The sequence below is a fragment of the Callorhinchus milii genome, unplaced genomic scaffold (assembly GCF_018977255.1).
Source record: "Callorhinchus milii isolate IMCB2004 unplaced genomic scaffold, IMCB_Cmil_1.0 Scaffold6, whole genome shotgun sequence".
NCBI classification, from domain to species: Eukaryota; Metazoa; Chordata; class Chondrichthyes; order Chimaeriformes; family Callorhinchidae; genus Callorhinchus; species Callorhinchus milii.
The window spans coordinates 7,461,618-7,489,127 of record NW_024704747.1 but is presented as its reverse complement, the minus strand read 5'-3'; the positions used below and the strand labels follow the sequence as shown (position 1 = coordinate 7,489,127).

At 40.8% G+C, this 27,510-nt stretch overlaps 1 protein-coding gene and 1 non-coding gene across 2 annotated transcripts in view; both read right to left on the bottom strand.

Moving 5' to 3' along the window:
• Nucleotides 1–7,168: 7,168 nt before the first annotated feature.
• Nucleotides 7,169–7,240, bottom strand: trnaa-ugc. The gene has a single exon. It is a non-coding gene; the product is annotated as a tRNA-Ala (tRNA).
• A 687-nt stretch (nucleotides 7,241–7,927) lies between these two features.
• nxph2a (neurexophilin 2a) overlaps nucleotides 7,928–27,510 on the bottom strand; it is a 47,909-nt gene continuing 28,326 nt past the window's right edge. Inside the window, exon 2 of the mRNA XM_042336411.1 lies at nucleotides 7,928–9,291. Within this exon, the coding sequence (XP_042192345.1) occupies nucleotides 8,542–9,291 (750 nt within the window). The 3' untranslated portion in view covers nucleotides 7,928–8,541. The remainder of the gene's footprint in view (nucleotides 9,292–27,510) is intronic.

Sequence of the window (27,510 nt, the reverse complement as noted above, 5' to 3'; positions counted from 1 at the left end):
GCACACAATATTCTAGGTGCGGTCTCACCAGGGCCCTATACAGTTGCAGCAAGACTTTCCTACTCTTGTATTCTAGCCCTTTTGCAATAAATGCCAACATACCATTAGGCTTCCCAATTGCTTGCTGTACCGGCATACTAACTTTTTGTGACTGGTGGACAAGGACACCCAAATCCCTCTGAATACTAACACTATCTAGTCTCTCCCCCTCTAGAAAATAAACTGCTCTTCTGTTTTTACTGCCTAGGTGAATAACTTCCCCCTTCCCCACATTATATTCCATCTGCCACCTTCTTGCCCACTCACCTAACCTATCTATATCCTTTTGCAATCCTTTTGTGTCAACCTCAGAGCTTACTCTCCCACCTAGCTTAGTATCATCCCCGAATTTAGATATTTTAAGTTCTATGTCCTCGTCTAGATCATTGATATAGATTGTAAATAGTTGAGGCCCAAGCACTGATCCTTGTGGCACTCCACCAGTCACATCCCGCCAATCTGAGAAGGACCCGTTTATCTCTACTCTCTGTTTTCTTCCCGTTAGCCACTCTTCGATCCATGCTAATATATTGCCTTTAATTCCATGGGCCCTAATCTTGTGTAGCAGCCTTCCCGGCACCTCCCTCCACAAGCTGCAGGTCATTCAGAACTCTGCAGCTCGTGTACTGTCCCGCACCAGACACCGCGACCACATCACTCCCACCCTCGCTCGCCTCCACTGGATCCCCATCCCCCAGAGGACCGATTTCAAGATCCTCACCCTCAACTACAAGGCCATTCACGGCCTTACTCCCTCCTACCTCTCCGACCTACTATCCCCCTACCTACCTGCCCGTACCCTCCGTTCCTCTGGCTCCGGTCTGCTCCACATCCCCCGCCCCAACCGCCCTACCATCGGTGGCCGGGATCTCAGCCCCGAGGCTCTGGAACTCCATCCCCCAGTGCCTTCGCCTTGCCTCCTCCCTTTCCTCCTTCAAGGCCGGTCTCAAGACCTTTCTTTTTGACCGAGCCTTCGGCTCCCCTCTCGACCCTCTACCCCCTCCTCGCTCCCTCCCTTCCTTCCCCTCACCCTGACCATTTCCCCCCAAGGCTCGGGTCCTGACCCAACTGTCCAGCGCCTTGGGACGACCTCCTGACGTGAAAGGCGCTCTATAAATGGAATCTTGTTGTTGTTGTTGTTGTTGTATGTGGCACCTTGACGAATGCCTTCTGAAAATCTAAATATACAATATCTACTGGCCCACCCCTATCTAACCTGCAAGCTACATCCTTAAAAAACTCTAAAAGATTTGTTAAGCATGACTTCCCTTTTGTAAAGCCATGTTGACTCTGCCTAATCTTGTTATCGTCTTCTAATTGGAGTCCTGTAGCTCAGTGGTTAGAGCACTCGCTTTGCAAGTGAGAGACCTGAGTTCAATTCCAGGCAGAGGGCGAAATCTTGGGCAAGTTTCCTTACTCCATACACCTAATAATAATCCCTCCAAAAAACAAAAACAATAATAAAAATTGGTCATTTTCAATCTACGACTGTTTGTGGGACACTGCTGTGCGCAATTGGCTGCCGCGTTCGCCCACAAATATACAGTCAATTCACTTTACAGTATATTCTGTGAAGCGCTTTGGGACGTCCTCCCAACGTGAAAAGCGCTATATCAAATGCAAGGATTATTATTATTATTATAAGTAGCCCATTACGACGTCTCTAATTAAGGATTCTAGAATTTTCTCTACCACCGATGTCAGACTGACTGGTCTATAGTTCCCCATCTTCTCTCTCCCACCCTTCTTAAATAGTGGTGTTATGTTTGCGATCTTCCAATCAATGGGAACCGTTTCAGAATCCAGAGAATTTTGGAAGATCAAAAACAAGGCATCCACCACCTCTTTTAAAATCCTAGGATACAGGTCATCAGGTCCAGGGAATTTGTCATTTTTCAATCCCAATAGTTTCCCGAGTACTAATTCTTTACTGATGTTAATTTCCCTAAGTTGCTCACTAACATTAGCTTCTTGGCTCCCCTCTATTTTTGTAAGTTTTCAGTGTCTTTTAACGTGAAGACAGAAGCAAAGTATTTGTTTAATGGACTCTGACATATCGTTATCCCCCATTATAATTCCTCCTGTCTCTGCCTGTAATGGACCCACATTCACTTTTGTTAATCTCTTCCTCTTTATGTATTTGTAAAAACTCTTGCAGTCTGTCTTTATGTTTCTAACTGGTTTGCCCTCAAAATTCATTTTCTCCCTCCTAATCAGTTTCTTAGTCTTTCTTTGTTGGTCTCTGAAGCCCACCTGTTAGAAAATAAAATCTTCTTTTCGAGTTTCCAATCAAACACAACCACTGTTTGCAACCTGAGTAGTGTTTATTAAACTCCAGGATCCGTCCAAGTTCCCGATGGGCGTGGGCAAGTAAGCACAATCAATCAATTTACTAACAGAACAATACTACTGCGTAATTCCTCCTCGTGGTCGTCTACTTCTGACTTCTAGCTCTCAGTCTTCCATCCACGGTAGGTACTGTCCCGGGCGCACGTCGATCTTGGTCTGGCCCGGTGTCTTAAGCTTGTGTTCATCCAATCATGGTGCGGACATTAGGTCACCTGGCCAAAATCATGCTGGGTTCACGTGAACACCTCATGGGGTGTACGTGCCTCAGCACACATACACATTGTCTTTAATTGTCTAAGATAGAGGATTGATCAGTTTAGGGCTGTATCTGGTGCTCATTATTTTGTGGTGTGGGATCATTAGTACATTCCTTTTAAGTGACTGGTTATTCCTTATCAGTATCCCGGGATGGTACCAAGGTCCTCTAGTTTAAACAACTTGCTCATTAGTTGCTATTCTTGAGGGTTGCCTTCTGTCGGTTGGCCGGCCCTGTCAGAATCTAGCGACTTATTGCTCAGTCGAGATCCCGTGTCGACTGGTACCTTGGACCGTTACCTCTGTGGCTTGTTGTCATTTACTGATAAGAGGTGAACCCCTGCCCCTGTCCGTTATTCTTTCAAAAACAGAGAAAACCAGATGAGTCCTATCCCATGACTGTCAGTCCAGTTGCCCCCCACACTTAACTCAAAAGTTAACCCGTTCGCAACATCTATTATGATTCTAACATTATACAAAAAGTGTAAATTCTAACACACCCAATCCTTGGGTTTACTGCTTTTTTTGGCAGTATTATCGGTTTCTTCGTTTAATTTTATACTTTCCCTAACTGCTCTAGTTAGCCATGGTTGAACCACTTTTCCTTTGGTATTTTTATTCCTCAAGGGAATATGTAAACATACTGCAGACTATAAGTATGACAAAAGGAGCTACTGGGTCGGAGGTACCTATACACATCTTAAAAGACGCAGAAATACTTTGTATTGTGTAGCAATTCTTACCAGCAAGGGTCGTCGAAGCCAGGACCTAGACTAATAGGTTGATACAGTGATGGGAGGACAGCAGAGCGGGTATACTGGAGGGATGCCATCAAATGGGCCGAAGTGCCTTCTTCATCCAAACGTTTCTCGGGATTTATTGATGCAACGAAATATACAATTACAAGACATTTAAATGCATAACGATGATAAGATATTTCAATATGATATATATCTTAGTGCACTTCAGTATCACAGCTGATATGCTGACTTCTCATCTTAAGATATTTTCCACAGCTGAGCAAACAAGACGAGTGATAGCTTTGTTGGCAAACCAATCCTGGAAAATTGAAATCTAGTGGCAAAATCAGTCTTATAATAGCGACACTTGAAAATATTACCCAGTATCCATTTAAAGCTAAAATGCCTACATGACTACTGGAACATTAAAATATATAAGTCATCCGAAACTGCAAGTAGGAATCTTAATCCTTCAAGGGAATTTAATGCCCTGAAGTCCCCTATTTCCAATATCCCTGGTGAAGTCAAAACACAATCAGTCCAAGTGATATATTTAAGTTATTTATTGCTTCCTTGCACAGACTGACCAGATAACATCCATATTCAAACATTGTGACAATCAGATATTCATATTGGAAACAGGGGATTTCAGGGCATCAAATTCCCTCGAAGGATTAAGAGTGTAATTTGCAATCAGGGAAATTAATGCTCCAAAGAAAATCTGAAAGTATTTGTGTTTTCTAATTTACTGCATCACAACACAGAATGTAAGGACTAGAGTTTGATGCAACAACAACTTGTATTCATATAGAGCCCTTCATGCAGGTCAGTGTCTTGGAGTGCTTATGTATTCTTGAATCTGGAGTTCCTGGACTGGATATGCTGTCAGACGGATAGGCTGAAGCAAAGTCTAGTGACTTCCTACTGTAAATTAAAGTGTGAAAAATTTATTAGAAGAATAAGGATCTTGTCAGCTCTGTATAGATAAGATTACTTGGACTGTTACCCACTGCTGTAAAATAAGAAATTGCTTGTTGGCAAATGGAAGGGCTGAGAATACCCTAATAAAGAGCTTGTATTTTATAGCCTTACAATCTCAAAGTGTTCCGTAAGTAATTATTATCTGGAGTAGTGACTGTTTGTATAAGTACATGTGCATACTGTTTGCACCAGCAACAGACCCCTGAAATATGTACAGTAATCAGTGTTATTATACAGCACAGTTAACATTGCCCTCTTAACAATGCCCTCTTAATGTCAAAATAGCACTATAAAACACAATACAAATTAGATATCAGGATCATGAATTTGAATTTTGAACCCGTTGCCAAAACTAGTTGAGAACATTTTCCTGGAATCCAATTAATGCATCAGCTGCAATGTCAATTGGACTTACTGAGTATCAGAAAATGTCAATTTTACATTTTAAAAATCTACAGTACTCCATCAAAGTTAAACTTTTTAATTTGATGTAAGAATCAGTCATGCAACTGGTCCTTGAAATCAAATGAACTTTTTTCATCTGAACATCTCTTTATGATCTTGTATTCAATATTGTATTGTATTGGTTAGAGCACTCTCTTCGCTAGCGAGAGGACCCAGATTCGATTCCTGGATGGGGCGAAATCTTATGCAAGTTTCCTTACTCTACACACCTCTGTTTACCGAGCAGTAAATAGGAACCCGGTTGTTAGTTGATGGGCAGATTGCTTTCCGGGGGTAATAATCCCTCCCAAAAATAAAATATATTCTGTGAAGCGGTTTGAGATGTCTCAACGTTGTGATAAGGCGCTATATCAAATGTAAGGATTGTTATTATAATAACATTACAAAATTGATGATCAATGTTGGATTCAGGAGTTCTGAATATGTTCTTGTTTGTACATGTGCAGAGTTCTCAGCCCCCAGCGAGTGTGATTTCAGAAAGGGAAATATAAATTCTGCTTTCCACTCTGAATCCCTTTTCTGCTGGATATGAGAATACACCTTTCCTGCACTATAAATCTAGCATTTAACAAAACAGTCCTTTCTCCCCCACATCCTCGCCATGACCGGCACTGCTTACCACCACCTCCGCAACATTGCCAGACTCTGCTACTGCCTCACCCCTCAGGCTGCCGAAACACTCACCCACGCATTCATCACCTCAAGGCTCGATTACGGGAACTCCCTCCTCATCGGCCTTCCCAACTCTTCCCTTCACCAACTGCAGATCATCCAAAACTCTGCAGCTCGTGTACTCTCGTGCACCAGGCTCCATGACTCCATCACTCCCACCCTCGCCTGACTCCACTGGCTCCCCATCCCCCAGAGGATCGAGTTCAAGATCTTTGTCCTCACCTTTAAGGCCATCCATGGCCTTGCCCCCTCCTACCTCTCTGACCTGCTGACTCCCTACCAACCTGCCCGCTCCGTCCGTTCAACAGGCTCCGGCCTGCTCCATGTCTCCCGCCCGACCCGCCCTACCATCGGTGACTGGGCTTTCAGCCTCTCTGCCCTCATACTCTGGAACTCCATCCTATGGTCTCTTCGCCTCGCTTCCTCGCTTGCCTCCTTCAAGGTCAGTCTCAAGACCCTTCTCTTCGATCGTGCCTTTGGTCGCCCTCCCACCTCTCTGCCTTCCCTCACCCCTACACCACCCCTCCCCCATGCTCAGGTCCCGACACCTGCCTGTTCAGCGCTTTAGGACATCCTCCCGATGTGAAAGGCGCTCTATAAATGTAATTTTGTTGTTGTTGTTGTTGTGCAGAGTGTTGATATGCATGGAGAAATAACAGACCAGTGGATGTGGATGTGATGACTTCAAAAGATTCCAGATTCACTTCACAGCACTTATTACATTTTCAGAATTACTTAAGGTATGTTCTATCAGTCTGCGAGTTTAGGGATGAATACATTTTAAAATATGAGTGCAAAATAAACATTTATTGACACACTGCTTTACATGTTCCACAAATTATCTACCACATATTTATTTAAAGTTTAAATTGTTTAAATATTTCCTTGCAAATTTAATTTATTTACTTTTGTCCTTGATACACAATTGCATTACAATTATATTGCAAAAGTTTTTTTAATCTAAAGTGAAATACTTGCACACACCGTAAATAATCCTTGCATTTGATACAGCATCCATAATGCTTAAACATCTCAAAAGCGCTTCACAGGTAATTACTATCAAGTGTTATCACTTCGTACTTATAGGCAAATGAGGCAGCCAATTTGTACACAAGGTCTCATAAACAGTCATGAATTAAATGGCCAATTTATATAGAGAATTGTTGACTAATAACCCTTCTCTTTTTGAATTGGGCCATGGGACGTTTGATATTCTGAAATATCTGAACGGGCAGACAAGACCTCAGTTCAACATCTCATCTGAAGGACTGTACTTCCAGCAATGTCCATTACAGTGTCCATTAAGCATTACACTGGAGTGTCCCAGACTTGAAGCAACAATCTTCTGACACCGAGGTAAGAATGCTACCAATTGAGTAAAGTTGATACTTTAAGCTGTATGTATTCTCACTGCGTATACTGACAGTGTACTGCACTTTCTACATAATAATATAAATAATCCTTGCATTTGAGATGTCTTCTGTGAAGCGTCTTCACAGAATATACTGTAAAGTGAATTGACTATATACTTGTGGGCGAAACGTGTCAGCCAATTGTGCACAGCAGCATCCCACAAACAGTCATGGACTGAAGTGACCAATTTTATCGCTTTTTTTTCTTGAGGGATTATTATTAGGTGTGTGGAGTAAGGAAACTTACCCAAGGTTTCGCCCTGCTGGGAATTGAACCCAGGTCTCTCGCTTGCAAGGCGAGTGCTCTAACCACTGAGCTACAGGACTCCACTTACACTGCATGTACTTTCGTGCATTTCATTTATTATTGAGAATTAGTTATTAGACAAATAATTATATAATTTGACAGTTATTACGGTCTTCCTCTTCAATATTTAATTCTGTCAGTCCTTTTGACTTGGAAGTATCAAAATTAAGAATCCTTTGATGAACCCAAACATATCAAAGTCTCATCATTATGTGCTTGTTTGATATCTGTAACATATTAAAGGATACACAAAGCATTGGTCAAAATAATTGGGAAAATTGAATTTCACCGATGGAGGTCCACACTGTGTGCACATATATATTATATTGTGTGTGTGTGTATGGGTATCTATAAATTTAATAAAGTATTGACAAGAATAATGAGGCCAAACCCTGAAACTCTATCTGCTGAGGACAGAAAACCCAAATATAATTATGAAATCATTGATGCTGAGAATTGTTGGATATTTGAAATTTTGCTGAATTTTTTTTAAAATTTATTTTTCTTGTAACTTGTATATAAAAGTATAAATGTAAATTGTATTGTATTCTATTTTAAATTGTGTATGTTTGCAGTGATTTGGTGAAGGGTAATCTGCTCAGGATTGTATTTTAACATGTTTATTAAACACTAAAACATATTGAAGAAGTGAAAATTAGGTGGCATTTTATTGAAGAACTGAACAGCCAAAGAACAGATTCTTTGCTTTTTAACTATTTTCTTATCAGCTCACCGTCATTTATTTCTTACAATTAGTATTTTATTCACACATAAAACAAACAGCTTTTAAAAAAGAACAATTTTACAGAACGACATTTCTAACACACTCTATTGTACATTAAAATGTGTTCAGCCACGTTCCTGCAATACTTTGTTATGTCTTGGCTAGTTGGTGAAACTACTGTTGCATTTTCTTTTCTTTCCCCCCATTAAAGGCCCTGTAAAGATTGCATTTATCAATTAATGTGTAAATTTGACATTTATAAAGTTGTTCATTCTTGTATTGGCATCTGTAGTTGGAAATGCATATATGCAGACTACCCTCAGGCTAGGGTTTGAAAGAAAGTTTTTTTTATATTACTGCATATTTTGATTTGTTCTTGCTATAAGCACGGTTTATAACAGACTCTTTATTTTATGAATGCTTATCATGCATTTACACCATCTGATATTCCCTTTGGGGTATCGGTTGCAATTAAACCAGATGTGCCTCTCCTAAACAGTTACTATTATTATTACTATTATTCCATGACACTGACTATGTACAAATAAGTTACGTACAGAATTTAAATCGTCACAAAAATATCCCATGAGCGTTCTGTTAACCGGAAGAGAAATAAGGGGTTTCACTATGGTAATTATAATCAGGGCAAACTTTCTGAACGAGTTTATAATCTACGCTGTAGAAAGCTATATATATGCATATAACCTTGAATGGTTTGGAACATAACCAAGACACATGACTTTGGGTCTGCTCCTGATAGCATATCTTTGAAGGATCATAATTACACAGTGCAGTCTTCTTTGCTCGGTCTGTTTTCTCATACTCAATCCGACAGTTGAACGTCTTCGACTCTTTGGTCTCCAGTGTTGACTGTTGAGAGAAGTCAAACTCCACGACCTTGGATGGTGGGACCAGGCTTACAGACACATTTCCATGACCAGTTGAATTATGTCGAAAGTACACACTGAAAGTTCCGTTTCCATGGTCGACTATTTTCCCAGTAATCAGAAGATTCAGTTTAACAGTCTTGATGTTAGAATGGAAGTCACCCCAACCGAACATTTTCTTGAATTTTCCTGTTTTAACAATGGGCCTGCGTTTAGTCCGTGAGTGAGATTCCTGAATGTCCGTTAGGTTGTTTAACCATGTCCACAAGTCTTCTGAGCTTTTTAAAGTGGAGGTTTCTGCGATGTACTGTCTCGGCCTTGGGATCTCCTTAACAAAGAGCCGTAATGGGTTTACCATTTGAGCGTCGACCATGCTATCGGCAAATGTCTGCCCTGCTGACTTGTCTCTTAATTCCAGTAGTTCCATTGTTCTTGCTAGATGCTTCTCATGGCAGGCAATCTGAGGAGGTAAAGCTAAAGATTAATAAAAATCATTGCATTTGATATAGCGCCTTATCACATCTTTGAGACATCTCAAAGCACTTTACAGGATATACTGTAAAGAGAATTGACTATATATTTTGTGGGTGAAACGCGGCAGCCAATTGTCCCACAAACAGTCATGGATTGAGTCACCAAATTATTATTATTTTTGGAGGGATTATTACCCCCAGAAAGCGATTCGCCAATCGACTAACAACCCAGTTCCTATTTCCAACTGCGTAAACAAAGGCACATGGAGTAAGGAAAGAAGCCTAAGGTTTCTCTCCGCCCGGGAATTGAACCCGGGTCCTCTCGCTTGTGAGTAGCATGACTAATGCAAGTAGCATGATGGTTCTGTTCGATCTGACTTGCAGACACAGAATTGTTGGATTAGTCAGACAACACAGCAACTTTTGAAACACATTAGGATATGTATGAGTGATTACTTCCATAAACTTCCATCCTGCAGGAAATACAAGAGAAAACATGGGTGATCAATGTAGAATGGGTACCTTGCAAATTATTTTGAGTCGGCCTTGAGAGTGAGTTTTGGTGGGCTGTGTGGGAATTGCAGCACAGCTGGATCCTACATTTACACCACAATCAACAAAGGCAACTTATATTTATACAGTGGGTTAGCACCTCAGAGCACCTTCCACACGTATGCCTTCCAGAAAAGGGGGAGGACGTCTCTGCATAGCATTCGGGTGTAGAAATCTTGGCTGATGTTCTGCTCCATAACCCAGGGGCCCCTCCCATATCAGTATGCTATTACAGTCCCCATACGTCTATCAGAGTAAAATATTAACTCACACTTCATCCTTGAATCAATAATTTTAAATAATTCCTGCACAGAAGAAGAAGAAACAGTGTGAACAGAGAAGTGAAATAAAGTAACCATTATTATCCAGATTGGGACAATATTTTTAGCTTTTAACGTTTCAGCAAACATTGATCCTAACTCAAATGTGCACTCAATCTGTATGGGTGTGTTGTGGTGACTATGCACGACAACAACAAATGACATTTGTATAGCACCTTTCACGTCAAGAGGACATCCCAAGGCGTTGATCAGTCAGGGATCCGCACCCAAGATGGTAGTTGGGATCAGGAGGGGGGTGACCAAAGGCAGGGTCAAGGAGCACGGTCTTGAGACGGGTCTTGAAGGAGGCAACAACAACAACAAGATTCCATTTATAAAGCGCCTTTCACGTCAGGAGGACGTCCCAAGGCGCTGCACAGTTGGGTCATGACCCGAGCAGGGGGGAAATGGTCAGGGTGAGGGGAGGGAAGGGAGGGAGCGAGGAGGGGGGAAATGGTCAGCGTGAGGGAAGGGAGGGAGCAAGGAGGGGGAAATGGTCAGGGTGAGGGGAGGAAAGGGAGGGAGCGAGAAGGGGGAAGAGAGTCGAGAGGGGAGCTGAAGGCACGGTCAAAGAGAAAGGTTTTGAGACCGGCCTTGAAGGAGGAAAGGGAGGAAGCAAGGCGAAGGCACTGGGGGATGGAGTTCCAGAGCCTGGGGGCTGAGAGGCTGAAGGCCCGACCACCGATGGTAGGGCGGTTGGGGCGGGGGACGTGGAGCAGACCAGAGCCAGAGGAACGGAGGTTACGGGCAGGTAGGTAGGGGGATAGTAGGTTGGAGAGGTAGGAGGGAGCAAGGCCGTGAATGGCCTTGTAGGTGAGGATGAGGATCTTGAAATCAATCCTCTGGGGGATGGGGAGCCAGTGGAGGCGAGCGAGGGTGGGAGTGATGTGGTCGCGAAGCCTGGTGCGGGACAGTACACGAGCTGCAGAGTTCTGAATGACCTGCAGCTTGTGGAGGGAGGTGGCGGGAAGGCCGGCGAGGAGAGAGTTCCCATAGTCCAGCCTTGAGGTGACAAAGGCGTGGACCAGGGTTTCAGCAGCGTGAGGGGTGAGGTAGTGCCGTAGTCTGGCGATGTTCCGGAGGTGATGGAAGGCGGTGCCAGTTGTGGTGCGGATGTGAGGGAGAAAGGACAGCTCAGGGTCGAACAAAACGCCGAGGTTCCTGACTGGCTTTGAGAGGTGGAGAGTGCAGCCTTGGATGCTGATGGTGTCAGCGCCTGAGGTGCGGAGGCGCTGACGTGAGCCAATCAGGAGGGCCTCGGTTTTTCGCACGTTGAGCTGAAGAAAGTTGTCTCTCGTCCAGGACTCGATGTCGGACAGGCAGGCTGTCAGGACATCGGTGGTCGTGGAGTTGAGAGTAGAGGAGGAAAGGTAGAGTTGGGTGTCATCCGCATACATGTGGAAGTTAACTCCATGTCTGCGGATGATGTCACCGAGGGGGAGCATATAGAGGGTGAAGAGGAGGGGACCGAGGACAGAGCCCTGAGGGACACCACATGAGACAGTACGGGGGGTGGAGGAGAAGCCATTCGTTGAGACAAAGTGAAGACGGTGAGAAAGGTACGACCTAAACCATTCAAGGACAGTGCCTTGAAGGTTGAGGTGGGAGGACAAGCGGTGGAGTAGGATAGCGTGGTCGACCGTATCGAATGCTGCCGATAGGTCGAGGAGGACGAGGAGACAGAGGGAGCCCTGGTCACAGATGGTCAGGATATCATTGGTGACCTTGACCAGGGCAGTTTCTGTGCTATGGGCAGCACGGAAACCTGACTGAAGGGGTTCAAAAAGAGAATGGGTGGAAAGGAAAGAGCGCAGTTGGGAGGCGACAACTCTTTCCAAGACCTTGGAGAGAAAGGGGAGGTTGGAGATGGGCCGGTAGCTTGATAGCTGCGACGCATCAAGGGAGGGTTTTTTCAGGGTGGGCGTGATGATGGCAGTTTTTAATGGAGGGGATAGACCACCTCTTTGGCCTATCATCTAGGCAGAGAAACCAAACTTGGGGTTTGTTCACAGGAAGTAATGTTAGATGACAGTAAATGTGTTTGATGAGAGTAGAGGAAGAGTCCTAATTAATATCTCTGGGCAGTGTGTATAGCCAGTTTGACCCAGCAGCTCACAGTGTAAGTCAAGTTTGAAGAGCACATCTGTAAATTCACTCTGCTGGACCTTCCCTGCTGACGTGGTGTTTGCAGCAGCACATCAATAGATTCAATAAGAATGTATATGGTGCAAATCACTTTGGCTTTCACTCAGCTATGACCAGCACTCATTTCTAGGACACTGTATTTGCTCCAACTGTTATAGTGGAGTCACTAGAGTCTGCTTTTAGCTGCTGTGTACTAAGAACCTTTCTGTCAGTAGATGGAATTTATCCATCTTGTCACTGACGAGCACCATCCTCTTTGAGGGCAAAACATTTGAATTCATCTGGGCTTCAATTCAGATTTGAAGTGGGGGGAGGGAAGGGAATCATATCTGGAACACGAAAGGACCTGGGGAAGAAGCAGCAGCCTGAGAAACCATATAAAAGATCTCTTTGAGAATGGATTCCCTTGCAGACAGCGACAGACGTAAATCTTACTAATGCACAGAATCACTACACCTTTAGGAAAATTAACAGCCCCAGGCAATGGATGTCTCAGGCAGATATAAATTAAAATAGCTGAGCTAGTTGCACATTATTATCTTTTTAAGACATGAAAGATGAATAAAGAGGATCCCATCATATGCTTCTAACATCAGAACCTAAATCGAAATGCCATGTAACTGCTAATATATCAAACACATCAATGACAATCTTAGTGTATACAAAGCAATGACATCTTTCATGGTGCAAGCACCCTGCTACTGCAAGATGCACGTAATATTCCTTGTATCTGATGTACTGCCTTATGTCGTCGACACATCTAAAGCACTTGATTTTGCTCTGAAGTGTAGTGACTGTGTACTAGTAGGCGAATGCCTACAATCAAACTGAGTGATTAAAGTTGATCAAATTTCTTATTCTAAACCCCCCAGCCCCCACCCTCTTTTCCTCACATACATACACCACAGCTTAGCTCAGATTTCAAGAACACTTCAGCACTCAGTCTCACTCTGGATGTTTTTCCAGTTTATATTATTAATGGGATACGTTAAGCCGTTTCTCAGTGCCTTGTGTTGTGGCATTCACAAGAGGGTATTAACTGAATCTGTGATGCAATTACATAAGCAGTGTCTGGGACTGATTTGCATTGGTTGATGGATTGCTGAAATATAGTGAGTTAGGTTGGCTGAAGCAGCAAGTATTAATCCACGGAGAGTGGGGAGAGAGAGAGGAGAGGGAGGGGGAAACTTGTCTTCGTAAACAAAAAAGATCAAATGTTGCATTTAACAGGATTACTTGTGATGTTTCAGAAAGCAACTCGACACGGTTAACACAAAAAATGTCCAACCTGCATCATCTGCCTGACTGAAAATATATTCAGCTGTAGAATACAAAATATATTCAGCCGTCATTTAAAAATAGGAAATGGAATCCCTTGTGTTCTCTGTTAGAAAATGAAGACTTTGATGCTTAAGAAACTCAGGTGTGGATGAAGTTGATATCAGTTGTCTAGTCGCTGCTCCAGTAAAACCACAGTAGATTATGGAGAAAGTCTGCGCGGGGCATATATTCCATGGTTATCAATCATTTTAGTGATCTGGCAGATGCCTTGGCTTCAGCAATTCAGTGCAATAGTGCCAAGATGCATTTGTCAAAATTTTAAGTAGATTTTAGTCCTGTCAAGAATTATTAATTACAGCAGCAAACACAGTTGTTTGATGGACTAACAATTCGGTGATTGACTTTGTTATTCCGGATTGTTCAGCAGATTCCTCTCCCCAGTGCAGGACACGTTAATGAGGTCAGTGAGCATGACTGTCAACAAAATAGGAATAGTTGAGCCTTTTCTTGTTAAATATTCCGATAGATCGACATCTCTGCCGTTTAGTCAGTCTTAATAATTCATCAAGATAAGATGAGCCTGAATTCTGTTGGAAATTAGATGAAGGCTCCTTCCCAAGGCTGGCAGAGATTTTATCACTGATTTAGAAATACTATCAGAATCTTTAGGAGCTGAATGTAAGGGCCTTAAAGGATATTAAGCAATAGACAACAGATTAACAGTACATTTTAGCATTCAGCAAAGGCAAACATGAACTTTCAATAAAGGATGTTACAACATGTAGCAAAATCAAACAGATTATTCTGTAATGACCTAACATTAGGTGTACAAATTCTAGCTGTGCCACTGAATAGTATAAATTTGTGTATTTAAATAAGCAAAGGATGTCACATTGTTAAGCAATAATTGACTGAAGTCAGCCTTTAATGCCAACTGTTTTTTTTGTGCGAGACAAGCAGTCACCCTTCACTTAGGTGGTCAAATCAAGAGATTTTCATAGTGATTGCAAATTAGACACACATATCAAAAGGAGGCGTAACATTTATGCTAATCTTCTTACATAGATCTAGGAGGTTTAATGTTTCTCAGAAGTCTATTTATTGTGTTTATGGATGACATTTCAAAATAACAGCTTCTTCTCAAATAGGTACAACTTAAATTGAATTTTACAAATCTCCGATTTTCTCATCCTCTCCTCATTTATCTTTCTCCCTTTGCTGTTATCAACATATTTCTACTCTTCTTTCGTAATTACCAATGAGGCTTTCTCTCTTAATGCAACGTAGCTATTATTCAATTCTTCTGGTTTAAAAAAGAAATTTCCTTTATCTCCACTAACCCAGTGAGCTGAAAGTTGATGGTCTTAAAAATCACACATTCGGCATATGTGAAAGAGGTGACTAAAAAAAATCTAAAACGTGCAAAGTAATATTTAAAAAAATGTTCCTGGAATAAAAAAAACCCTAAAATACAAATGGAAGAAAAGATAACTAGAGAAAAGGTTTTGGCTTGTGTAGTCATATATATATATATATATTGTTGCCTGTTTTCTGATGTATTGATATAGATATAGCCTTGTAAAGTATAGTACATAGGTAGTTCGGGACATATATGTATGCAACCGTTAGGAAGATGGAAGGCGAACTAGATGGACTTCGGTCTTTTTTTCGACTAGCATTTCTTATGTTATGTTTGTTTAGAATTACCTGCTTCTTTGTAAGATACTCACAGTTCTCAGGAGAAGTTTCTTCTCACTTTTGATGTTTCATTATTGCATTTGGGAAATGAAAAATAATTGCAAAGAAATAATCCGTACAAGGGGCTCGAGGAAAGAAAATGCAAAGAATGCAAAGAGAGTAAAAAGTACTGATAAAATGCTTGATTTCAGCATTTCTCCTCTTCTCTGCATCAAATGCCTAACCTTTGAAGACAATAGAAACAGAGCCACAGTAATGGCTCTAAAAGTGTTTTCAATCAATGGCATTGAATTATACAGTAGTACAACTCCCATGCTCCCTCTTATGGAAAAGATAAGAAATCCATATAAACCACTATGATACAGTAGTTATAATCCAAATAAACTTGAGCTGTTCTTATCCATTTGGATTTAAATAATACAGTATCAAAACTGTATGCAGATCTATTAGTCTACCTTTTAGCCTGTGACATATTTATATACACCATGGAACATCAGTTCATTTGTACTGGAATAAAGTTCATGTATTACATATGTGTCATATTTGTGCCTGGTATAGATAAATCAGTATGACTAAGTATAAGTAGGATGCTCTATTGCAGTCACTATTCCATGTATCATTTCTAATTCCTGAGGATCTACATTAACACTGGGTTTTGCAACAACATAGAAACATCTCTGGCTTTAACTACTTCTACAATTCAATAAACCTAAAATAATGTACAAAGATAATTTCCCTGAAGTTACAATCAGCAAGAGAATACTGAGGTTTCCGAGGTACAAAGCAAGGTAGAAAACAAGCCTCAACTGGTTAATTACGCGATATTGCCTGAGAGTTAGTAGCACATGCTGAAACTGCAGTCTGATGCATTTAATCAAAATGCAAGAGTTATTTATTACAGAAGACAATGCTGATATATGGAGGTTCAAACTACTGTATTATGTTTTAATAAAAATGGAAAAGATCGTTCAAGTGCATTTCATAACTAATTCTTTTCAGCACTAAAATCATATTAAGACTGCAGACCTGGACTGAGTGATTCTAAATCTAATTCTTGTAGAACGGCTGTTAGATTGAAGGAGGAGAGTAGGGAGAGTAGTATGTTTCTCAGTTTGGTTAGGTATAGTCGTACTCATTTGTGATATTAGTTTCCATTGATGTTAGTAATTTGCAAATAATCTGGGGGTGGGGGGAACAATTTCTAAGTTTACTGATGATATATTAGGGGTATGCCAAACTGACGAAAATGTTGGAAAATGAGGAGGCAATAGACTGCTTAGTACAGCGATTAGATATGTGGTTGATATAGTTCACTGTTGCAAAATATGAAGTAGTACATATTCAACAAAATAACAAATAAAAGTATTCAGCCAGGGAAAGGGGGAGATTATTATTATTATTAATTATTCATAAATAAAAGTGTATCAGCATTAAAAAAATCTTTATATATTTATGAGTAAAATAATTGAATAACAGCACACAAGTGTGATTCTTAGCCTTTAAGAAAGATCTTAAACTCAAGTCAAACACTGCTCAAATACTCACTGAAATCAATGGCAGAGGTTGACAACTTATTTGAAGACATTGATAAGATGATTGTATGAATGTCACTGAGATCTTTTACTTAGCTGTGTATAATGGAAGACTAGTGCTATGAGTTTCACCATAAGCTTTCAAGTCATCTCAGCATAACAAGAGTGTCATTTCAGGCAGTCTATATTAGCCAACACATTGGCATATTGTTTGTGAATAAATTATCACTGTTCGTGACTTTGTGTCTGTGTTACTTTGCATATAGGTTATATGAAATGAGCATTAAACTAAAAGCAACCATATTATAATGGCAATTTTAATCTCTGATTATCGTAGCCTATGATATAAAAGTCTGTTAAGCAAACAGACGGATCCAACTATACTTTTGAAACAGTATTTTTCCAGTTTTTCATTATCTGGGCTTTAGTTTGTAAGTAGATCGCAGTTACATTGCTGCCCAAACACTTTGTTATACGAAATGTAATCTCTTTCTTGAAGTTGTTAGTGTGCTAAGATGACACATGCTGGACTGCTGATATTCTGTGTTCTGAGGAATGAAAACTGAACTTGAGAATACATTATGCTTCAATCAGGATTATGCATTTATGTGTCAGGGTGCCAAGACTTAAAACATATATATAACAGGAATAATTATAAAATGATTTTGTAATTAGAAATATATGATTAAACTAGAAATATCAAAGTACTGTATTTAAATGTCTAAATTAATATATCATACCACAATTGTGTTTACAGTCACTACTGTCGCTAGTCTGTCACTTTGAAAGTTTCAGTAAGTAATCAGTATGCCAGACGCCAGCTTTTGTCTTGTCTTTTACAATTTCTCATCGCTCCTCAGTGTACTGTGTCTGTGCTGATGTACAGTTTTACAGGCACTGACTGACGTCTGATATCCTACCCAAAAAGCCATTGTTCTGATGTGAGCCCGGCAGGGTGACTGGCAGCAGGTGTACGATGACAGTTGAGACCAATCCTATATTTATCTGATTCACACAAGTGTAATTTCTCAGCAGGGATAACTAAATAGCATTCAGAAGCATAAAGCTGTTTAATTCATTCCAACCTTGGCCGAAGGCATCAAGGCCAATCAAAGCAACCTCCATAAGCCTGCCCTTCCTTAACTACTATAGTCGTTGAGAGTAGCTGACTCAGCACCAAAATCTGACTGGATTTAGTTTACATAGATTTAGATTTACTTTGATTGTACAGCACAAAAACAGGTCATTTGGCTCAGTTAGTCCATACCAATGTTTATACTTCAAGTAAGTCTCCAGCCACTCCTTACTCCCTCCCTTATATTCCCCATAGTCTCACATGAGTAGTGGACTTACTGACAGGCATTGATAAGTCTCTAAAATTGAGATGTTTGAAAAGTTATTTTAACTATGACATTTTCATCTTCCATTATACTTTCATTTATCTGCCTGTTTAGTTACTATTTTTGACCTGAATATCAGTTGACAAACTCTTATCTCTTTTGCAACACTTCCAGTTTACCTTCAAAAACAATTGTGGTGCTCCCTTAAAATAAAAAAAAATTGGTCACTCAATCCGCGACTGTTTATGGGACACTGCTGGGCCCAATTGGCTGTCAAGTTGCACCCACAAAATACACAGTCAATCTGCTTTACAGCATATCCTGTGAATCGCTTTGAGACGTCTCAACAACATGAAAAGGCCCTATATCAAATGCAAGGATCATTATTATTATTTTCTTTCCAAAATCTTGACCCAATGCAGTGAAGCATGTTCTTTGGAAATCTCAATTTTCCTGGAGATAACATTCACCAGTTCAAATGTTGTTCTTAAAGCAGATGAGATTTACTTTTTCCGAAAGGTGAAGTCTCCCTGGTACTAAAGTATTTTAATATAATGGGAGAGTGAGTTCATTTGATCAAGTCTATAAAATCAGAGGGATCTGTTGCTCATGTTTTGATGACAAAGATGAGCTATCAAAGCATTTAGAGGCACAGGAACCATAATTTAAGAGGCGGCTCACAAAATACAGTCAATTCACTTTATAATATATTCTGTGAGACATCTCAAAGACATAAGACGCTAAAATATTATCATTATATCAAATGCAAGGATTATTATGAGAAGGATCATCTATCAGACAAGAGAACTTTTTGTATTGTATTCGGAGGGGCTGAAATTTATTTATTGTAGGTTTACTATCAAAATAATTCAATTTAAGAATGCCTTAAATGTCAACTAACATTGAATTTTATCACACTAATCATGGTTGAACTCTAGTTTATATCACTCAATCTGAATGTAACATTCAGTGTATGTTACTGGGAAGTTCATACATTGCTCTGCTGAGGTTTGGCTATAAAATCTCATTGTAGCAAGCAGTGATTCCTGCAAATTTATTTCAGATACGAGTATTAAAGAATTTAACGTTGATTGATACTGGTCAAATATCTTTCCGACATTGTTTCAGTGAAGGGTTCTTTTAAAAAAATTGCATTATTTTTCATTTCTTTGGTCAAATGTAACCTGACAAGCTATAACTGTCGATAAATTCTCCCTATCCTGCAACTTTATTGACAGTAAATTCTGAGCCATAAATGATTCCTGTAAAGTATTAACCTCCTAAGAACATCTTCACCAACGCCAGATAACAAGGCCTTTGGCAAGCTCACAAGCTATACAGGCTGAACAATGGATTGTTGTAAATGATAACTGCTTTGCCTCATTCTGAAGTTATCGCCATCTCAGGATAAATGCCACTGTCAGTGCAGAATACATGTGAGGGAAAATCACATGGACTGAAACCAATAAAAGTTTGCAGTAACCGTTCTGCAATGCTACTTGCAAGAATGACACATTCACAACCAAACACAATACAGAAAATGCTTAGACAACAGTCAATAAGAAGCTAATAGATTTATTATGAAATTGAGCATGATACCTAAGGAAACACAAACTTAAGGAAGAATGATATTAAAGGGTACAGGGAAAGAGCAGGAGAATGAGATTATATAGCTAGCAACATCACTTTGGGCCAAATTTCGCCCACAAAATACACTGTCATTCCACTTCACAATATATTCTGTGAAACGCTATGAGATGTGTCAATGACGGGATAAGGTGCTATATCAAATGGAAGGATTAACATCATTATTATTAAATGGCTGTGTTGCAGACTTTCTACGATTCTAGGACTTAATTTTAAGTCAATGTCTGGTGAAGCAGCGTTGAAACACAATTCCTGCTGCACAGAACAATGCTGTCTGTACAAGCTATAACTGTCGATAAATTCTGCCTATCCTGCAACTTTATTGACATTAAATTCTGAGCCATAAATGATTCCTATAAAGTATTAACTTCCTGAGAACATCTTCACCAACAGCAGTTAACAAGGCTAAAGCAACCAGGTCAACATACAATTGAATCCATATTGGGTCTGGGTGCCTTCTAACATGGCTTCCCAAGACAGTACATGCCACAGTTGAAATAACTTGCTACTTATAGTCCCATTTGTGCTCCAGCCTTGGATGTCTCCTCCCTGTAATGTGTTGCTAAATGACAGGAATTTGTTATTTGCGCTAATGAGGCAGTCAGAGAGCATTCACGTACCACACTGTGATTGACTGCGCTGCTACCACTTGCTTAAAGTTTCTAGGGAAGATGTACACCTCTTCTATGACCCAAAGGCTGTGGAGGCTGGATCCATTCACATCTTCAAGACTAAAGGTGGATAGATATTTGTTAGGTCAGGGTATTAAGGGATATGGGGCAAGGGCGGGAAATTGGAATTGAGGTACAGATCAGGCATGATCTTATAGAATGGTGGAACAGGCTCGAGGGGCTGAATGGCCTACTCCTGTTTCTATGTTTCTAGAATATTTGAGCGCTATTGAACCCGCACACTGTACACTATTGCAAAACATCTTTCAATGTTTAGCTCCTAGGATTTAAGGCTTCTCAATCGGTGTTGATTTCACAGTTTAACATAACATATAGGAGCAAGAGTAGGCCATTTGGCCCTTTGAGCCTGCTCTGCCATTCAATCATGGCTGATCTTCTAATCTAACTTCAGCTAATAACCTAACCCTGCCTTATCCCCATATCCCTTAATTCCTTTTGCAATTAGAAACATATCTATCTCAGTCTTGAATATAATTATCATTTAAAATATCGTTTAAAATTATCATTTCAATATTTTGCTTTTTCTGTTTTTTTAATAGGGCAATGGATGAGCATCAATGCTCCACATTTTCTCCTTTGCAAAGCAACATTGAAGTGCCAGGAAAATATAAGGCAATGTAAAAATACAGTAATTCCTACAATACAATATTACATTTGTAAAGCACCTTTCACATTGGGAGGATGTCCTAAGGCGCTGAACAGTCAGAGATTAGGACCCAAGCGATAGGGGGGGCGGGTAGAGAGAGAGGATAGGAGGATGGCTGAAGGCACAATCGAAGAGGAGGGTCTTGAGGAGTGCCTTGCAGGAGGCAAAGGAGGGAGGGAGGTAAAAGGAATGTGGAATGGAGTTCCAGAGGATGGAGGCAGAGAGGCTGAAGGACTGACCGCCAATGGTGGGGCGGGCCAGGCGAGGGACATGGAGCAGGCGGAGCCTGCTGAGTGGAGCGAGCGAACAGGTTGATGAGGGGTTAGTAGATCAGAGAGATAGGAGGGGGCAAGGCCTTGAAGGTGAGGATGAGAATTTTGACTCAATCCTCTGAGGGATGGGGAGCCAGTGGAGCCAGGTGAGGGTGGGGGTGATGGGGTCATGGGGCCTGGTGTGAGAGAGGACACGAGCTGCAGAGTTCTGGATGATTTGCTTGTGGAGGGAAGAGTTGGGAATGCCGAAAAGCAGGGAGTTGGCATAGTCGAGCCACAATATAGTGTAGAAACAACCTTCATATACAAACATCAGAGATCAAGTCAAATCCAAATATGAACTGGTACAAGTTGAAGAAAATGAATCTTCAGATTTCTATAATTTGATACAGCTGCATAAAAAAATTCGAAGCTTACAATAGAACCAGCGCTGGTCAAAGTCACTAATGACATTCTGAACATCTGTGATCAGGGCTCTCTCTGTCTCCTTGTCCTCCTCGACCTCTCTGCTGCCTTCGACACTGTCGACCACTCCATCCTCATATGCTGCCCTCTCCTCTTTACTTAATCTTTGTGGGCCTGCCCTTGCCTGGATCGAATCCTATCTCTCTCACCGTCTCCACTTTGTTGCCTCCAACGGTTTCTCCTCCAGCCCCCACACTGTCACGTCTGGCGCCCCCCAGGGCTCTGTCCTTGGCCCTCTCCTCTTTAATATCTACATGCTCCCCCTTGGTGACATCATCCGCAGATATGGGATCAACTTCCATATGTGTGCAGATGACATCCAACTCTATCTTTCTGCCTCCACCCTCAACTCCAGGACCACTGCTGTCCTGACAGACATCAGGACAAATTTCCTACAGTTGAATGTGAACAAGACTGAGGTCCTCCCGATTGGCTTGCGCCAGTGCCTCAGCACCTCAGGCCCTGGCAGCATCAACCTCCATGGTTACACATTACAAATCACCAAGCCAGTCAGGAACCTAGGTGTCTTGTTGGACCCTCAACTGTCTTCTTCCCCACATCCAAGACATGACCCGCTCTGCCTTTCCTCACTTCCGTAACATTGCCCGACTCCGCCACTACCTCACCCCTCAGGCCGCTGAAACTCTTGTTCATGCCTTCATCACCTCCAGGCTCGACTATGCAAACGCCCTGCTTATCGGCCTTCCCAACTCCTCCCTCCACAGACTGCAGATAATCCAGAACTCTGCAGCCCGTGTCCTCTCCCGCACCAAACTCTGTGATCCCATCTCCTCCGACTCCATTGGCTCCCTATCCTTCAGAAGATCCAGTTCAAGATCCTGGTCCTCACCTACAAAGTCCTCCATGGCCTCGCCCCACCCTAGCTCTGCGACCTCCTAACCCCCTACCAACCTGTCCACTACCTCCAGTCAGCCGGCTCTGGCCTGCTCCACGTCCCCCGACTCACCCGCCCCACCATTGGCGGGAGAGCCTTCAGCCACTCTGCCCCCAACCTCTGGAATTCCATTCCCCAATCACTCTGCCTCGCACCATCCTTAAGGTCCTGCTTCAAGAACCTCCTCTTCGATGACGCTAAAGGTCACCCCACTTTCCCCTCTCCTCTCCCTCCTTGACCCCAGCTCGGGTCTGAAATGCTGTACACTGTCCAGCACCTTGGGATGTCCTCCCAACGTGAAAGGCGCTATACAAATGTAATCTTGTTGTTGTTGTAGAAAGTCAATTAAAACATTTTGAATCCAAACTAATGAGTAAGATATTGGAAAGCATAACAAAGGAAGCAAATCAGGCTTATCTGGTGAATTGAAGTTTATAAATGGGGAAAGCAAAACATTTTGAGAGAGGGTGTGCCTAACACATTTGTTGCAATATTTAAGAATGTGTCTGAGCTAGCGGATAAAGGGACTCTGATTTCTATTGGATATCTTTACTTCCAGAGAGCACTTATCAAAGACTTATAAAAAGACATTCACCAAAGGTGAAGGATAGAGGAATCAATTGTGAAGTGAATTAAATTAAAATGAATATATGAATGGATTGTAAATGGGAATAATTCTCATTGAACAATGCTAACCAATGGAGCAACCTGGGGCGCAACTTCAGAGATGATACTAGTGCTCTGCAAAATATTTATCAGATCATACTTGATGTTTTACACCCAGTTCTCAAGTTTTTATAACTGCATTCATTGAGGAATCTTGTTAAGAACTGAATGCACATGTTCCCAACTTGGGGAGAGTGTGGAAGGATTGAAATTGGGGCAAGATAGATTGAAAATGGATAATCTGGAAGAAATTTCCACAGACTAGACTTCACTCCAAGCCCAATGGATTTTATCATTCCTTTTGAAGATCTGAAAACTGCAGTTCTGAGTTCAGAATGAAAGATTGGGTTTGGGCTTCCTGTACTTCCAAGACTGCAAAAAAAACACACTGGCTCTTATCATTCTAGTGTGCAAGAATGACTGCAAGAAAAATCCCATCAATATGCTAAAGAGGTATCACACACTGGTTAAAAAGAGCTAAATCGGATGCTGGAATTGCTTTTAGCTTACAGAAAGGTAGCTCTACTGATTGTGTTGACGACATTTCTGGCAAATGCCTCTGCATATCTGTCTCACTTAGGAAAGCAACCAAACTAGATTAACCCCAGTACCAATAGAGCACATTTCTTGTAATAGACCTTCATTTTGACTTAATTGTACTGATGAATTTCACCACAATCAACGTTGTGGTCTATTAGGAATGACAAGGAACGTGAGAATGGAGTAAATACCCAGCAAAATGGTGACATTCAAATTAAAGCACAAAAAAGGGAACAATTTTTATACAGAATGTGGGGAGAATACGGAATACCTTGCCACAAAATGGCTGATTGAGAATCCAAATAGCTTTTCATAAGATCACAAGATTGGTTTGAATGAAGAAGGCCCTTCAGTCCATCAGATTTCATCCCTCCTGAATACCCACACCACCGTNCCCCCCCATTACTGCATCAAGCTGCTATTTAAATGAGTCTAGTGTCCTGGCCTCTACCACCTTTCCCGGACACCTGTTCCAGTTGATTACCCTCTGCTTATTTGTAGGTAAAGACAGCAGTGACAATGTGCACACAATGTCCAAAAATAATCATGAAGTAAATGACCAATTTAATCTGAGGATTCCTGGCTAGGACAAAAGTATAAACTCCCTTTATGCAGCAGGCAATGTATCAAGTGGAATCTATCAAAGGTATGATATAATCTAAAGAATGATCTGCATGATCTAAAGAAACAAGCTTTAATGATGAATGGATTACATTTGCAACAACACATCATCACTAGGGTAAAACTAACCTGGCTCACAACATCCTACTGGTCATATATTGTGCAAAATATATGTTTCTAATCTCAACACAAAATTTCAAATTCATGTTTTCAGTGTTGAGTTCTGTGAGTATTGGTTGAATGTCTCATTTGAACTAAATACAGCACACATTACTGCATGGTTAAGCTTTTGCACGTAACATCTCCTTCTACAACAGTAAATCTGTTGTGTATTCCAGTAATTTGGTTACATGAGGAAGTGAGGGAAGTTTTAGATTTTTTTCTTATTAAACATCCAACTCTTTTTTGGTTGCATATGATCCTGATTCAGCATATAGCCTGAAACAGGTGAAGAACAGAACAATAAAAATACTGAATTGGTACACTTACAGTTCAGACGCATATTTTTTTCCTTATGCTATGTTAATGCACTGTATTCAAAGGTAAAAACTATGTTGATGAGATGTATGTTTAAAAAAATACTGGATGAAGCTCCTACCCAGTTTGTATCTTCCAATAGATCTAATATCACTAAGCAATAGACAGATTGTACAGCTGGGAGCATTACCAGTTGTCCAATCATTACACTGTGAATGATTCCTTGAATTAATCATAGAACATGCTTTGCTTCATTAGACTATAATTTTCATCTCCAAGTCTTGCCCAATTTAAAACCCTCAAGGTTCAAATTAACAAAGCCAAATGCGTTTTGTGTTTTTTTTAAAATTCACTCAGATTGCTTATGACAATCAATGATAAGTTTTTGCTTGGGTTTCGCGATGTGAGAGACAGTGATGAACCTCTGGGAAATCTTGTCCACAAGATGACTGCTACATTTTCATTGAATATACAGTAATTGCTTAGTGAACAATATGTTTGACAGGATTTTTCTTATCCCCTGGCCATATTTTAGTTATTTATTTTGTCCTCTGTAAATTCTCCTAACAATCCATGCTCCAGCTGAAGGAGTAAGCTGCGAATTTGCCCCAGGACTCTGTTCAGTGTTTTGCTACTATCGGTAACCTGCTACTAGAAGATACAAGAAAGGCATCTGGATGCAATAAGGAACAACTAAAAAATGAGAACCATGGACTTTTTGCAGTGGAGTATCAGTGTACTGGGTCCCAATGTATCAAACAGATCAATGAAGACATTCAGATGTTACATCAAACTTTTTTTAAATGAATCTAGTGTCCTGGCTTCTGTTACCCTTCCTGGTATCTTGTTCCCAACTGTTGATTATTGTGTGTCAAGCAACACATTCTGGTGCCTCTCCTAAAATTGCCCTTCACAACTCTGAGCATGTTCCCCTTGCATCCTTTTGCCAGATAATAATACTTGCATTTGATAAAACATCTTATGTCTTCAAGATGTCTCAAAGTGCTTCACAGAATGTACTGTAAAGTGAATTGATTGTATATTTTTTTGTGGGCGAAACATCTGAAAATGTCCTGATTGAACTGGTTAAGGACTGTATATAATTGTATAAGGCCTTTTCTCCTCTTTCATGGATGAACATCTACCTCTAACTTATTAAATTGTTCCTTACCTTGCTAATGGATCACTCTTGTTCTCGTCTAGTCTGCAAACAATACACGCAAGCACTTCTTGTATATTTTTTATTAATCAAATGCTTGTGTTTCAAAGAGATCCCAAATGTTGTAGAATCACTGGGGACAACTAAATTGACTCTTGGGTGACATCACAGCATAAAATACTGGAAAGTCAACATGACAAAAGCGCAGAGAATTAATTGTGTCAAATTACATTATGAGTCTAATGTAAATGCTAAATCATGTGTACACCAATATGAGATGTATACCAATACTAGATGACTCTTGGCTGTCATGTTGCTTTGTTTGGCAGGCTTGCTTCTGAAACTGTGAGACTATTGGTTGGCACATCTTTTATTATCATATCCTACCTATTTTCTCAAGTCCCAAATCATTTCATAATAGATCCTCATCCATTTTTTTATTTGACATGTCACCTTTTTATTGTCAATTCCTGCCTCCTGTTGTTTCTTATGCACTCGAGTTTCAAATACACCGACACCTCCTGTCATTTTCTGTCACTTCAAATGAAGAAGCTCTTTAATAAGAGCTCTCTCTCCCTCCACCTAGCTATTGCTTTCTGTTCATTATCACATTTTATTGATTGTTTTAAGGTCTGTGGAGGTGAAGCAGAGACAACATTCACAAACATTTTGTACTATTTTCTGTTAGCTGGTTAGTTGGTTAATTAGATTGTTAGTTGATAAACTTTGTGCAGTGATGCTGTAAGATTCTGCAATATAAGCTGAATAATCATACAATACATATATATATAGAGTATATCCTCTAAATACACCATGACTTTCATATTTTTTGTTACATTTCTTTTTAAAAGCAAAAAGGAGAATCATCTAAAATGGAGAAATCTTTGCGCACAGGTATGATTTGTACCTTGTTTAGATGAGAATCAATTCCAGTTCAGTTTGCTTGCATACTTGGCACATTTCCTTCCACAGGAAACATAATTGTCAATAATGTTGTCCTAATGTTTCTTTACAAGATTGGTTCTAATGAAGAAGGCCTTTTGGCCTATCTGATCACATCCTCTCATAACACTGACCTCCCATAACGTCCTCCTAGCACTGCATCAAGCTGCTTATCAAATCAGTCTAATATCTAATAATCTACACCAGCTGTCCTACATTCCCCACATCCGGTCCTGACCAGGACCTCTTTCCTCCACTTCCATCACATTGCCCGCTTCCCACCGTACCTTACCCCAAATGCAGCCGAAACCCACAT